The 15,740-nt window shown below is 47.5% G+C and overlaps 1 protein-coding gene across 1 annotated transcript; it reads left to right on the top strand.

The window, feature by feature from the left end:
* The first annotated feature begins 7,469 nt into the window (after positions 1–7,469).
* Positions 7,470–12,391, top strand: LOC100548097 (mastermind-like protein 2). The gene is made up of 3 exons (XM_010715496.3): positions 7,470–8,349; positions 9,793–9,874; positions 10,160–12,391. Exons 1-3 carry the CDS (start codon positions 8,299–8,301, stop codon positions 11,176–11,178), a joined length of 1,152 nt encoding a protein of 383 aa, XP_010713798.1. The 5' UTR covers positions 7,470–8,298; the 3' UTR covers positions 11,179–12,391.
* Positions 12,392–15,740: the final 3,349 nt, after the last annotated feature.

Genomic DNA, 15,740 nt, shown 5'->3' with positions numbered 1-15,740 from the left:
GGGATGTGCACATCTGTCCGAGTGGGGCTGCTGGGGCTCACAGAGCACACAGTAAAGGCTGTCACACCATCACTCAGGAGCCAGATGGCTGCATGCTGCAGAGCGCATCTCAGAATCCACTCTGTAAGCCCAGCAGTGAATTTTTCCAGGTGCCCAAAGTGGGCTGGGAGCATTGCTGCTGCTGCTGTGCTGCAGCCAGGGGCTGGGCCATGGCGGATCCCTGACTGCCACTGGTTGGTCTCAGTCCCACAGTTATCTCCTGTCGCTTTATGATGTACTCATGAAAATTCTCAAACTAATTTACCTGGCTATTTTGGGGGGAAGGGGTTGGTTTTGCTGTCATCTGGAGCAGCAATCTCTGCTTCAGAGAACGTGCTCCAGAATTTCTGGTGTGTCACATTTGATGCAAGCGGAAATTTTGTGTTCAGTTCATGTTTGGTTTTAGCTTGCAATTTGGTGTGATGCATCAGAAAGTCATGTCTTGTCAGTCTCTTGATTTCGATGGACAAGCCTCCAACCACCTGGTAATGTTTTACCCTCTGCAGGGTGCACAGCAGCCGTCATTGTTGCTCACTGACTGCTGGGTTTCTCCTGCTTGATGCAAAGCAGAGTCTCCCAAGTGTATGCTAATGCTGAATGGGGGGGTCCCGACTTCTGACCCATTGCTAATACCCTGCAAGTCACATGAAGCTATCAAGGATCCTCGAGCTGGAGTTCAAAATGCCTGCGTTATCAACAAATAAACATCACTAATTGCCTCTAATATGTCGTGCAATGGTTAAATGACAAGATCCTTATTAATATGCGTGCATATCAACCTTTTCAGTTCGTGTGAGGGGGAGTATGAAGTGGTAAAATTATTTAAAATTAGTGGGGAATATTTACAAGAAGGCATAAAGAACTGTCAGTTGAGGAAAGCAGCATTTTATGTTCTTGTCCCGGATGACCTTGTTCCAAGGACAAATGGGAGCCTGATGAAATGAAGCTGCAGATGGCTAGTGAGCTCAACTCTGTAATAATGAAATGACACAAGAAAAAAAATGAGACATCTACAGTTTGTAAATACAATCTGAATGGAAGGGGAGAAAAGGAATTTTTAAGGAGAGATGGAGCCGACTTGGTTACAGCAGTTCGGCTTCGGGTGTTTTAATAATAATTTCCATTTTAAAAAATAATGGTTTCACTCCTCGTTCTCTGTACTCAAGGTCACCCTATGTATTTTTTCATGCCGTTTTAAAAATTGGATCACGAGGACTACCTATTCCTGGCTTATTAGTGTCCACTGTTTCAGCTTACTGCTTCTCAGTGGATTTTGTTTGCTAGGTTGCGGGGTGACTTTTAGCGGCTGATTGGGCAGCCCCGATCTGATTCAGGGGTGTGAATGGTTTCATCTGCTGGGAAGCGAAGGGATGCTTTGTGCAGGTTTGCTGGCGGAGCGCTTTGCCAAGTGCAGTTATGCAGCCGGGCAGGCTCACGGGGCTCAGCAGCTGCCCCTGCAGCCTGAACCGGTGCAGGGAATTTTGGGAGCTGCAGCTCGGAGGAATGAAGTGATTTAATGCCTTGTGTGACCCAGAGCACTGCACTGCAGCTCACAGTGCTTCTTGGAAGTGGGCTTGTGAAGGACTCACTTGTACCATTAGAAATCAACAAAGATCTCAAGATTTCCAGGCCTGGACTTCGTTAGAGTGAAATCTTCACTGTTGTTTGGTGGGATATTTCTGTTCTCTCTCTAGCCCTTGAATTCCCCATTCAGCCGATGTGTTTCTCCCAGCGGGTGCTGAGCTAAGCCAGCTCCTTTTGCATCTCAGCCATGCCTCTGTTAGAGAGCGCCTTGACGGAGCACCGTGGTGACTCGAGTCAAACCACTTTACAGACACGAGATGCAGTAGTTTGTCACTGCAGCTCTTGCAACCTTGTAAAGACAGGCAGAAGGACTACCGACCAAAATTGCGTGAGATAAATACAGTTTTAGATTATCTCATTGAATTTATAGGCAAGCTGCCCTCCATGAGAACGAGAGCACGGTGTCAAGGGTTGGAGTATCATGATAGCTGTACAAGCCAAATAGAAATATTTTGGTCTTTGCAGAGAGTTCCATTTTGTGTCTTGACTGTATGTTACATAGACACGAACAAAGCCCGTCTCTGTACCTCTGGGTCTCTACGCCCAAAACCAGCAGTTGGTCTGGGCCAAAGGATCTGTTTGCAGGGGGTGCTGGAGGCTCGTCCTGCGCTGCTGAGGAGCTGTGTGTGCCCTGTGCATCCACTCTGTGAGCCGTGTTGTGCCTCAGGCTCCTGTTTGCCATGCTGCCTGTGACGCTGTGGAGCCGGCTGGGGTGTTGCAGTGCTTGATTTCACCTCGCGTGCTCCAGTGTACATTTCCATCTAAGAGAAAATTGCAGCTGCAGTAGTTCACTCGGGATTATTCTGACTTTTTGTTATTGTGATTGCCGCTCTTGTTCAATGGCGTGTTCTGTTGAACAGCTCTGAAATTTTTGGTTATTTGCACAGGAGTTTTAACTAATTTGTTTTTGTTTTTGCTTTTTTTAAGAGGGGACTCAGCTTCCATCTTACATCTGGGTGCGCTTTGACAGGCACTTTGGGTACTCTGCTGGGGTTTTGTTGGTTTGGTTCTGTTTTTAATAGCATGAAGGAGAGCAGCTATAGGGAAATGAGGATTCCTTCTGTGCTGCTGAAGGGAGGAGCTGCCGGTGCAACTGCCAGCCAGGTGTGGAGGGCTTCTCTGTCCCAACAGCGGGGGAGGACGGCCTTTCAAGGAAGCTGTGCATGCTTGTGAATGAGCAGAAGGAAAAGCTTAAGAGAATTTTCTTTTTAAAATAAAACCATATACTTATGGGTCACTTATGGCCTTCAAACGAGATCTTTTCCTGATAGACAGCCCCAGGATAGTCTTAGAAACCTGAGTCTGCTAGTCTTTCACATGCTCGTGTATCAAGGAAATGGGTAAAGGACGGGTAGAAAAGGATCCGCTGGGCTGCACAGCTTGTTTTATCTGTGTCCATACATTTTGTTAAAACAAACAAGCAAACAAAAAGCTTTGGAGCATTTTTGAACTGAAAGGCTCAGTTTTATCTTGAAGAGCATCTCTGAACTGTGGGCAGAATAGAGGGAAAAAGAAAGAAAACTTCCAAAGATCAAACAGAGTGTTTTGTTAAAGGCGAGTGGCGGAGGCAGGAAGCATGCAGAGCCCGGAGGACAGGAGGAAGCAAAGTGTAGCGTCTCACAGACAGCGTGCTGCCAGTGACATGCTTATCCCGCTCAACCTGAACTTCGCTTGCTTTGTTTGTGTGCCTTGGCCAGAGAGATTCAAAATGTGAGTCTGTAGCTGGGCACCGTGTCCTCCTTGGTGCGGGTGGCATCACGGCTTGCTGTGGAGCTACACCAGGTCTTTCGACACCCAAGAGTCTATTTGTGGCTTCACTGTGGACCAAGACACAACATTCACAGCCGCGCGATTCTGTGGGTGAACCAGCTTGAACTGCACTGCTCTTTCAACAGTTTACTCGGCAGTATTTGTACAGTGTTTGCACCTGCTTGTCGTAGCTGTGGCCTTAGGAGAGAAACCCCGCTGTGGGCACGAGCGAGGGAGCCTGAAACTGGTAGTTGCATTTCCTCAGCAGAGTACAGAACTCTCCATACATGACAGATGTTTTTAAAATACAGAACAAAACTTAGTTAATGAAACTTCGCCCCACCCCTAGAGAACATCTGCCCCTGCAGTGAGTGCAGATCCACTGAAAGAATTGTTATTTATTTTGAATTATTATTTATTAATATTATTTATTTATATTCCATTTTATTTTTTCCACATGCTGTCTTGTTAAATGCTTCAACTTAAAGTTATCTTTGGTCACAAAAAATCCAATAGCAGAAAGCAGTTTTTCCACACCTCTTACTTACAGCCAACATCTACCCTGAGCTACCCATTCCCTTTTGTCTTTTCCTTTTATTCTGCAGTGCTGTGGCTCTTTTCCTTCTGCTATAAGATACGTAATTACTAGAGTCAGCTGGATTCCCCCTTTAGAGTGGAGGGAATCTTTCTCAAATCAGTAATGCCTTTTGAAATGGAAGAAACTTTTTAAATGCAGCTACTGTATGAATCTTTTATTAGATGCATTTCCGTTCCTCCACTGCTGGTAGCACTTTCATATGGGAAGTACAGTTCTTCACCTACTCTGCAGATATCTCTTGAAATTCACCAGGCCGGGTGCCTCTTGGTAACCTTGCTGTGACCTGCTTATCTGTTAGAACCACAAAGAATTCCGTCTCTAATTAGTCCATCTGTTAACTATTGAAATTCATGGCTTGTTTTTATTGTCTGGGTCTGTAACATAATGCTGAGCAGTCTCACCTGGCAGCTTATTTCTTATAAAGCACATGTGCCTTTCCAAGAGCCATTTTGGTGCAGACAGCTCGCTCTTCAACACGGGACGAATGACTCTGCCTAGGAGCCTGCAGTCCCCTTCCTGCCCCTGCAGAAATAAATGGTACATTTCCAGTCACTCTGGGCTCAACTCACGTGTACAACTAAACATGTGAATTTCTTGGTTATATTCTTTAGAGTTGCACCGTAAGATGTAGCAGATGGGAAAATTTAGTAATGATAAATGAGTTTACTGTTTTCACACGGTCTTAAAAAACAATGAACGCTCTTTATTAAAGATTAGAGGGACTTTTACATATTTGCCAAAGTGTGATTAGAGCTCTAACTCAGATCCTCAGAAAGTCTTGCTTTTAAATCCTTTTTGGACTGTTTGTTAATGAGGATTCAGAGGAATTAGGGGCCATAAATTTCTTCATTCTCATTTAAGCGAAGCCACAGAAGTGGTTACTGGATGTCTGTTAAGGGGTAGGGACCGGAGTTGGTGAACTGTGTTCGCATGGGATGGCTCATCTTCCTGCTTCCTTACGGCAGTTGTGCATCTCCTGTGTAATAAGACGTGAAGTCTGGGTGGAACAGCCCATCAGTGGATGCTGGAAGGATGCAGACTCATAGCAACAGGCAGTTGGTCTCAGTGGGAGTGTTTGCACACTTTGCATTGTGTGCCTGAATGTTTTTTGGACCTGACCCACGCTTACACAATTGGACACAGTCGTTCGCAGATGCATTTTGCACAGACATAACAGTGTTCCCTTCTTTGCGTGCTGGGCTGTTGCGACAGGCTGCTCTCGCTGGTGTGTGCCTCTGCTTTCACAGTCACCATCAGTGCCTGAATACAGATGCAGACAGCGCACGTTCCTGCAAACCCGCAGCCTGATTCTTTTCTCCTTGTTCTTGAGGTGAGTACATGGGATACCAAACTCCTGAACACTGGAAAGCCCTCAGAGAGGTGAGGGAGCTCCGACCTGCCGCGTGGCAGTCCACCCAGCAGCAGCTCTCAAATGCGTGGCCTCGGGCTCCAGCGCTGGGTGCCTGCCACTGCCTGGGGACTCTGCCGTCTGGTGGGTTGTTACGAGTTTCTGGAGGGAAAAGTGACCAACCCCCACCAACGCCCACGTGCAAACCCGTATGTTCTGCAGATGTGTCTGTGCTCCTGCTGCCAGCCTTCCCCACCGGAACAGTGGAAGCCTCCTCTCTTCGCTCCCCTGGTGGGCTTTAAATGGGACACTCTGAAATAGAGTTGAGCTACGTTTATGGCGTGTTCGGCTTGGCCATAATGTGGGAAAGCGATGTTTCTTGGGGAGTGCTGAAGAGGAAAAATGCTTCGAGTTCATTAACCTTTGGAACAGATAGCAGCGTCCTTTGGACTACACCAGAGCTATTCTTAGTCAGTGTTTACACGGTTATTTGTTATTGTAAGGGAATACAGTAGTTCCCACTAGTGGCGAAAAGAGAGAACTTTTTTTTTTTAGATTAACCTATATGTGAACTGCAGATGGAAAAATCTTGAATTCATTCCTCGTGTTCCTATCCATGCTATTTTGTCCTAATTTCCCCAAAAGCAACATTTAGATGTATAGGTTGTTTCTTTATCTGCTAATTAAGTATTATACAACTTTGCTCTGAAAAACTCAGCAACCCATTTTCTGTATTTGCAAATGAACTTTGCTGATTGTCGTTATTGCTATGGGGTGCCTGCAGAAAATCCCATATAATTACGCCGTTGTATTGCCACAGTGCAAGAGCCACAATTAGCAATGTGATTTACACTTCTTTGCCATTAATAATATGGAAAAATCAACGTTATTTTCTTGATGATGTTTAGGAAGAATTAGAATGAGGTGGACATGATTAGGAAAGAGACTTTAATGTTAATGACTTGTTAATGCGATAGCCCTGAGCTAGACATCAGAATGATTGTCCCTGCACTAAACTCGTTTGCTTCAGTAAGCACAGACCCTCTGCACGCAACAAGACAAGTTGGGAGGAAATTGGATAGATGGCAGGGATTGTGGTGGTATGAACATTTCGGTGTCTTTCATGTGCAGAGTACACAAACTGAATCCCTGCACTTTCAAATATTCCCCTAGAGGCAATCTGCATTATTCAGAGCTTAACTGTGGCGACAGAATACTGTCTGACATGAAAGCAGAATGCTAGCTTTACATGAACTCTCATATTTACATCCGTAGTAAATCATATTTACTTTTTTTCCTCCCCTCCCTCTTTTTCTGTGGGAGAGGGAGTAAAATGGGTAGGAGGGAAGGGGGAGGAGGAGAGTTGTCCAGCAGGATTGTAAGCAAAGCGCCAGTAATAAAGTCTAGTCTTATGAGACTGCCCATGAATAGGAATGATAATGAGACCAGTGATGAGCTGCAGGTTTGTGTCTTTTAGTAAATTATCTCGCAGGCATTTACATTTCATCAATTGTGCTTTTGCATAATAGGCCGAAGAGCTACAACAAAAGGAGGTACCATAAAAATGAGTAATTTCAGTGACCTTCTTGGTAATCGCCCTTACAAAGAATATCTGGGAAGGTGCTGGGTCGTTCCTCATGGTGAAGCTGCCGTGGAAAGGCACCCCGGGCCCGAGGAGCCTGCCTGGTGATGTCTTGCAGTGCTTTCTTTTGGCCACCCTGAAACATGGCTTGTATCCTGTTTTCTCCATCTGAGCATGCCTCTAATTGTCAGATGTCAAAAGGCAACAACCATTTTCTTCTTGCTTATCTCCTGATAACATTGATTCTCAAACAAAGGATGTGGGCTTCCATTCTGAAAACAAAGGAAGCATGGCCTAGCTAAGGATGCTGGATATAACATACATACTTCTCCCTGCCAATAATAACAAAACATCATAAATAATGTAGAGGCTGGATGTGAAAATGGAGAAGGGGGGATGTACTGGTGCTGCTGTGCCGGGGCATGGCGCTTACAGGATCACTTGCTTTCTTGTCCTTGATGAGGCCTTGATGTCTTCCCTTGTTGTTCTCTTGTATTTCCCTGACAACTGGCCAGCTTTTCAGATATTTTGACTTTTTTTAATTCTTCATCTCTTTGGAGTTGTGTCTTCATAGTGTTTTTATGCTATTTTTTTTTCTCATTCCCCACAGTGCTCTTTCTTTAAAGGCAAGTTCTCAGCTGGTAGAAGCCCATATAGCCAGGAATTGAGACATCTATTTAGTGCCTGGCCATGATCTGACCCTGTGTTTTTGTATGTTCTCTCTTTTCACAATTAGCTCCCTCCTTCACTGTCCCGCCATGGGACCCACAGGAAGCATTTCAGTTCAGGTCCAGCTCTTCCTTGTCTTTCTGGGTCTCTGATCTGATATTTCCTTTTCCATTCTTCAGCCTTCGGTTTTCTGTTTTCTGTTACTGTACGTTTCTTCTTTATATCCATTTGCCAAGTCCTACCTGATACAACTTTTCTTTCCTTATGTCTTTCAGTGTAACGGTTGGGGAACTGGTGGGAAATGTGATGCTTTACTCACATCCCTTCTGTCAGCGAGGCAGCCATGTGACTCCAGTAATCGTAGTGAATCAGCCCCATAGGCCTGGGCTAGTCACAAAGAATTCTGGATTCATCTTTTGCTTCCCTCGTTTCTTCCTGTGCTGACCCCCAGAAGCTGGAGCAGTCACCTGCCGCTTGCTGTCACACTGTGCCATGTGGGTCCCTGTGAACCCACAAGGTGTTTGGCACGGAACAGACAAAGACCGGAGAAGAGGGCATTAGCAGAGAAGAGAAAGGCTTCTGTTGATGTCTCCCTGATGAGATTAATTTTCTTTTTTTCATCTTTCTTGGCAGGATCAGAATCCTGGACTTGTTGCCAGACTTCAGGAGCCGGGCTCCGTCCCAAGTGGAGGCTCTGTGCCGGCACCAGCCACGGTGAATGGGTACACGATGAGGAACCATTTACTGAAGCAGCAAATAATGAAACGACAGCTGATGCAGGTACAGTGCTGAGTGCTTCTGTGGGTTCCTGTGCCATCCACCTCACTGGAAGGACAGGACTAACTGGAATGGGAAAATCACCAGTCAGCAAACACTGAAGAGTGACCTAGGAATTGCTGGGTTGAGTCAGACTAGGGCTGTGGTGCATCCAGGCTGTTATCCCGAAAGGAGGCCAGGGCCAAGTGCTGCTCAGCAAGCCCGAGTTCAGCTCTACCCATTCGCGTGCGAGGAAAGAATTCAGTCATCTCTGTATCACTGCTGTCGTCTTGGTCAGCCTCAGAGCTGGGAGGAAAGATGCTGAAAAGGGAGGCTTGAAGTATGAGGCAGGCCCAGGAGAGATGTCCTTCTCTTTCTCTTTGGTTCTCTGGAGATCTCCCAGAGTAGATGATAAACCCAGTTCTACTGGGCTTGGCTGTTCTCATTGGGGACAGAAGTCCCAGTGCAAGGCTTGAAACATGCTATGTGAAGGAGCAAGGGTGAGGGAAGCTCACAGGGGGCTGTGTGAGGCAGCACTGAGCTTGCATCTCTGGCTTTCTGAGCTGAGTTTGTGGCAAGCAGGCTCATTTCTTTGCATGGGAAATGATGTTGAGAAGCAGTTTGGTAAAACTCTTAACTATTCTGTTCACTGATGAAATTCCCTTCCAAAAACAACCATACCTCATTGTCATCAGTTGGCTTCAAGCTTATCTGAGCTGCTCTGGCACAACAGAAGTTCAGCAAGGCCTCAGCTTGCAGCATTCGTGGAAGTTCCCTGAGTCACAGCTGCTGTCCATGGCAGGGACACGAGTGTGGTGGTGGTTTCTGAGGTCAAACAGTTGGGGAGATGAATCAGGTCACTTGACCAAAGCCAGCAGCACTTTGCTCAGGGAGCAGCTTCTGGGATCCAAGGCTTCCTGTGGTTCACTGCTGTGTTCTGGTGAGGAGTGGCAACTGGCACCACAGGCAGTACACGTGAGAGAGCTGTCCTCCAGGCAGGGCCGTGGCCACCAGCAGTCTCCTGTTTGTCAGGAAATGCAGACGCTGTTCACTCCTGTTCACTCCTAGACTCTTGGGCATCTTTTGTCCCCAGGTCAGGTACTCCCAAGAACACATGCAGACAGTCAGCCCAAAAGGCGCTGGGGAGACACCAGGATTTCTCACTCATAAGCTGGTGAACATGAGGGTCTGCGTGTTTGTCCAGCTCCCCCTTGGCCTTGGGCTGCCTGCACAGCATCTGCTACAGTCTGCACTTCCAAATGCGGGGCTGTTGTAAGGACACCTCTGCAGGAAGGGGGCATGTGAGCAATTAAGATCTGCTCTGAAATGAACAATCTGGGCCTGGTCTCATCAGAAGAATATGTGTGATAGGTTGTTAGTGATGACAGTGGCTGCACTTGGAATGTCTCTTGCCTTTTCTGTTTGTCAAGAAAGTGCAACTTCACTGTTATTCCCCTTGTTTTCCAGGAAAAGCAGAGACAAAACATGCTGGGAGTAACATCTGAGCAGAGGAATTTGTTTGCAGCTCAGCAGATCAATCAGTTTCAAGGTAAGGGGAGAAGTGTCGTGCTTTGCAGAGCTTCAAGGAGCCAGAACCTAGGATCTGATTAAATACTCAATTTTAATCATTCTCCGCATTTCCCATAAACGTATTTCCCATTTTATCATATATCATGAGATTTGCCCACATCCTTATTGCTTCAGTAATAATTCATTACAAAGCACACAGAGCCCAGGTGGTAAAAGCTAAGTATGGAGAAGCAGCCTTTAGGGATGTGCTGTGTTTTCGGGTGAAGGTGTGCTCACCAGCTAACGTGTGTCTCTCTGTGTGCAGCTGTGCAGCAGCCCATTCCTGCTGACTGCAGCCAGCCAATGCCGGCCCCTCCGCCCAACCACCACATGCTGCCATCGAACCCAGCCATGCTCCAGAGCACTTTGGGTGCCAGCATTACCCCAGTCACTGCCAGCCAGAGCAGCGGAACGATGGTGATGATTCCACACAACCCTGGCAAACAGCAGGCGGTTTTTCCACCTAATTCCGACTTTAACATCCCGCTGCGGCCGAGCCAGAACTCACTGGCCATGAACTCAGGGTGCCAAACTGTACACAGCCACGCAGCGGTGCAGCCGGGCATGCCGATGGCTGGCTTTAGTTCTGGCTCCTTGGTGAATCACTCAGCAGCTCAGCAGCACTTGAGACAGCCGAGTGTGCCAAGAATCCCCAACGTCTATCCCAGCTCCTCTGCCCAGATGTGGACGCCGACTGCGGTGCCAAGAATGCCAAATCAAAGCCAAATGGACACCAGCATGCAGCAGTTCTCAAGTAACGCTCTCTTCTCCAAACAGAACGTGCGACCAAGTGCATCGGGTCAGCAGTTTTCCCAGCAGGCTGTAGTGCCGCCTAACCAGATTGCTCCTGGAGTCCAGGTCAGACAGATGCAGAAACTAAGCATGGGACAGTCTGGCCAGGGCTTGAGCTCAATGAGTAATCAGAACTTGAGACACAGTTTAACCAGGGGACCGCTGCCAGCTATGAATGTTATGAAATCGATGCCACAGGGAGTGTCCAGCTTTAACCAGCTCAATCCCTCCGCAGGCCTCGGCCCACCAAGCTACCCCACTGCGGGGCAGCCGCCCGACGCCTTCAGCAGGATGAGCGCAGCTGCCGAGCTGCCGCAGTATGACTTCGTGCCCCAGCACAGCAGCAACGTCCTGCCCGCTAACTGCAGTGACACTGACTTCCTTGACTCGCTCATGAAGAGCAGCAGCAGCAACGACGAAGAGTGGTTGAACAATCTGACAATGATAGATGACATTTTGGGGCAGCACGCTCAGAGCTCCGGACATGTGTAGCGTGGAGGGAAGCAGTCGCTTTGTAAATACCGTACGCGTGACTTTTAAACGCGGCTCGTGGCCCGTGAGAGCTGCCACTTCTTTCAGTACAGAATGAATGGACTCAGCCAATTCTTTGCCTGCATCAAAGTTTAATATTGGCAGTTTTTCATATCAGTGTATATATTTGAATATTTTGTAAATTATGTTTTCCTAAACCTTAAATGTAGAAGTATTTATACTTCTTTGCTGGTCTATTTGTAAATAAATCTATAGCATAACTTTTGGTTTTATTATAGGGATTTCATTATACCTTGTTATAAATATGCAAATAATATTGTTAGTTTCAGTAATACTGTGTATTACAGCATAAAATACTTATGTTTTTGACATAACTTAACACATGAACTAGGGGTGTCGTCGCAACCAGACTATGCAGAAACCAAGAGTGGCATCTGTTCTCCCGCATCAAGAGAAAAGATCGAAAAGTCGCATTAAAAACAAACCAATACATGTGAAAGGAACTGCTGATTGACTCATAGCTCGATCCTGCAGCCTCAGAGCGGGGTGTGGGTCCGCCCGGGGCCCCCAGCACAGTCAGGAACCTGCCGGCAGGGATCCGCTGCGGGATCAGGGGAAGTCCTCCGCCCGCTACGCTCCGGTATGCTGACTTGACATTGACAGTGCACCTCCCGTTGTCCTGCAGTGAGGGTGCACTTGTGATGTGGCGGCTGTTGACAGGCGCGTGTGTGTGTTTGTGTGTGTGTGTGTGTGTGTGTGTGCACCGCAGCCGGCTGAGGGGCAGCACGTGGTGACGCGGGTAAGGCGACGATGCCGGTCTGACATCGCCAAGGTTCCCTGGCCGCCGTGTCCTTCGGTTCTGGTTTGCACACCTCTGCCGTGTATTTTTGTAGCGTACAGGTGATTTGTTCCTGGTTTTAAGGCTTTTCATAATTTCTGTTTTAATGTGAGACTTTTTTCAGGGGAAAAGTCTATAAACATGAATAGTTAATTTTTGATGTTTTTCTGTCAGCTACTATACTGTCCTATGTATATTTAAGAGTCTGTTTATAAAAGATTCGCTGTACTGTAAACTTAAAATGTTCATACTTTGTGTAATCATATTTTAATAGTCACATCATACTTCGCAATACATTTGTAATATAACGTCAGCTTCAAGCACAGAATGTTTTTTTCTTCATACTATAATAAACTGCCGGGGGAAAATTGTGTATATTTTATGTGCTCATTTCTTAGCTACAACGTTCTGTACCTGCCAATATTTGAACTAATTTGATTTGCCCCAGATGCTACGACGTCAATTTAGTTATGTGCACAAATATGTGTGCTTTAACAACCTTAAAAGAACGCACAGATAGCATCTAGAACTGTCTCATCTAACAGAAGCAGAGGCCACCCCAGATTTCCAGGGCTGATGGGGAAAGTGAGCAGTGCTGCCCTTCATCCTTCGCGTGCTGGAGGACATCAGCTGGCGGATTTCGCTCACGTTATCCATGCTGGAGGGGGTGCGGGTGAGGTCAGCCCAGCCTGTGCGAGCCCTTCCTCTCCAGAACCTTTTCCTCCTGAGCCAGGGGCAGGAAGGAGCTCCTGAAGCCACAAGTGAGAGGAGGCAGTCAGGGCTGGAGGTCGGGCAGGAGCGCGCTGCTGGTCTGCTCCCAAACAGCCTGGTCGCAGGAGGGGTGCGGCTGTGTGTGAAAGCAGGGCCAGGATGGGAGAAGCCGTTTTTTCAAGCAAAAGAAATTGGCCCCACCAAACAATTGCCCAAATTAGGCTATAAAGCCAGTGAGGCTATGAATGAGAAAGAAATGCCTGCCTGCTTGCAGACAGCAGTGAGGGGATGAATGCCTCTGAGTAAGTCTGTGACGGGGACAAAGGTGAGTTTGTTTGGCCATGGAACTTGGCAGTGCTTCAGCAACTTTTCTGCTGTGAGCCATGCCCTGCTCTGAGCGTGGGCCTGGAGCCGGCACGGCAGGCAGGGGGATGGGAGGACTGCTGCCCAAGGCATTTCTTTAGGATAGTAATAAATATAACAAAAACAGCCTATTTTCATTCCTCATTTTGTTTTTGGCAATGAACCTTTCAGTTGTGCAGAGCTTGGCTAACAGACGCTGGGTGGGAATGTCTTCTGAAGCCAACTCTCTCCCACTGAGTTTATGAACCACTGTTTATCTTGTACCTGAGTTGTGCACCCACTTGTTTGCACCCACTCTATCTCCATCTCAGGCCCTCATTTCTCAGCAGGGTGCTGTGAGGAGTCGCAGCTGTGCCACACTCTGCAGGTAAGTGTTGTGTGATTATCTCTGCGGTGTCTCTGTGGGTGATGGATCTCAGTGTACCTTTTGGGCCTGGCCCGTGACCTCAATGGCATGTGCCCTGCCTGGGCTGCTCTTCTCCTGTGTGAGCTGTGGCTGTGGCTGGGCAGGGTGCCTCCATGTACAGGCTGACCGTGGGGAACCTCAGCAGCTGCAGCACAAGCCCTGCACCTCTGATCCGCAGCAATCTGTAACAGGCAATGCTTCTATCACAATGAGGTGTCTGCTTTTATCCTGAACAAAGTACCTTTGTACTCCTCCATCCCCTTTTCTTCTCTTGTTGTGGAAGTGCCCCAAGTCAGATCCTTCCTTTGCTTCCATCCTCCATATCACTGAGGCCAGATGGGTGCAGCAGTAAGGCAGTAAGGCTAAGCACATCTGCAGAGTCCCCCTACATGTGCTGCGGCAGCAGAGCACAGACAAGGGCACCTGTCAGCTCAGCCTGCAGTCCAGGCCCACTGCATTTGCTGCTGTGGAAGCGTAAAATGGGTTTAGATTTCTAAAATAGTTACAGGAATGAAGCGTCCACTGTTGAAAGCTGTCATTTATTTCCCAAACAAGTTACGTCACCAGGCTGCCCTCATAATTACAGCCATGAAAACAGAGGCAAAGCAGTAAGCTTTTTCCTCTTGGGCTCTAACATAACATCAAATACCTATAAAGGCCAGAATTTCCAGTCTTGAGCTCACTAAGAGCTCATTTGTCTGAAAGGTTAGTGGCACAGGTAAGTCAGACTTTAAATTCCATACTTATTATGGAAAAATTCTCCTTGTGGATTGTATTAATCTAAGCCAGCCCATTTTTTACAATGGCAAAACAGAAAAACACACTCATTCCTATAAAAAGAAGCATCCAGAGAGCTCCTAGGAACAGAAGCCCTGGGAGCCCATCAGGCAATTTTCTTGGGCAGCCCAGCCCTGACTTACGCAGAACCTGAGCCACGCTGCACGGTGACTCTCCAGGATTGATTACACATCTTGCTTAAGAAGCTTTCAACAAAGGAAGCCGTGCTGATGCTGAAGTGTAAGGTCAAGTTCTCCTCTCATGTAGGATGTTGTAAATCAGGAGCCACTCCACTGCCTGCAGCAGGGCAACCTCTGATTTATACCAGTCCGGGAGCTGGAGTGAGCACCTGGCAGGGGCTGGCACTCACTGTTGGTGCCACAGATGTGCCCATGCCCGGTGGAGAGGGCCTGGAGCGGTGCCCAGCGCAGGGAAGGCAGGCATGGGGCAGCGCAGCCTGCTGTGCATGCTGTGCAGGTGGCACAGCCCCACAGGGACACTTGTTCCTGCCACATCTACCCACCCCCCTAAGTGAGCTGAGCTCAGGTTTTAGTGCTTAATAGCAATTCAATGCTCAGTTCAGATCTGTTCCCTGCTATACATATATAGCAAATTTGCAAAATATGAAGAAGAGTCTGAAAGAGGGCAGCATGCTTTAAATGCCACTAAGGATCTCTCTGAGGTGAGGTAAAACCCGAGTACCAGTTGGTAGCTGCAGGAGTTACGGAGAACTGAAGGCTCCATCTCATCAAGAGGCCTCCTGTGTACAATGCTGAGCAGAGCTAGGGAAAGGCACCTGACTGAAGATACCTTCCTTGAACAAAGAGAGCTGCAGTTAATCACAGACATTTGCTGTGCTCCTTCCCTTCTTGCTCAATGGGTTTTGTAGCAGAGCTCAGAACAAATATGCTGTTTTATGCACGTCTTAATCCATTTCCCATTACGCAGCAGGTCTGGGTCTGGCTTCCATCCCTGCTCTGCCCAAGGCAGCCATTTGCCTAGTACAGGTTTGTGTTGCCTGTGTGCCCACTGTGGGGTCAAACAGTACATGGTCACATGTGTGGTGAGGACATGGAGCCACACTTCTTTGCTCTTCTGTACTCAGGAAGAAAAGCAATTGGATTTTTTTCTTATTGTGGAGGTTGGCAGGGCAGTGTCTGGGTTGCATCATAGCTGTGCATCCATTAAAATAACCAGAGCTGTGGTAGTGATGTGTCCTAAAGGGCCCTGTGCTGTGTGGCAGAGCCCTGCTGCCAGCCCCACGTGTATCAGAGCCTCAGAGCAGGAAGGATCTCCTGGGCTGGGTGCTTCCCGTGCCTTCCGTCCTTATCAAGGTGTATGATGCTGCAACTAGATGTTTGAGATTCAAGTAATTTGTTAGAATTGGAAGGCAGGCAGGAAAAGAAAAGAGAGGAGAAGAGAGGAGAAGAGAGGAGAAGAGAGGAGAGGAGAAAAGAAAAGAAAAAA

The sequence above is a fragment of the Meleagris gallopavo genome, chromosome 9 (genome assembly GCF_000146605.3).
Source record: "Meleagris gallopavo isolate NT-WF06-2002-E0010 breed Aviagen turkey brand Nicholas breeding stock chromosome 9, Turkey_5.1, whole genome shotgun sequence".
Taxonomy (NCBI): domain Eukaryota; kingdom Metazoa; phylum Chordata; class Aves; order Galliformes; family Phasianidae; genus Meleagris; species Meleagris gallopavo.
Note: the sequence above shows the minus strand (reverse complement) of the source record. Positions and strands in the feature narration are given on the sequence as shown.

What these genes read in the sequence shown, in the direction of transcription:
- LOC100548097 (XM_010715496.3), top strand. Translation starts at nt 8,299, where the DNA reads ATGAGGAACCATTTACTGAAGCAGCAAATAATGAAACGACAGCTGATG. An exon ending in TGAAACGACAGCTGATGCAG is followed by an intron (nt 8,350 to 9,792) that starts GTACAGTGCTGA and finishes CTTGTTTTCCAG; the next exon opens with GAAAAGCAGAGACAAAACAT. An exon ending in GCAGATCAATCAGTTTCAAG is followed by an intron (nt 9,875 to 10,159) that starts GTAAGGGGAGAA and finishes CTCTGTGTGCAG; the next exon opens with CTGTGCAGCAGCCCATTCCT.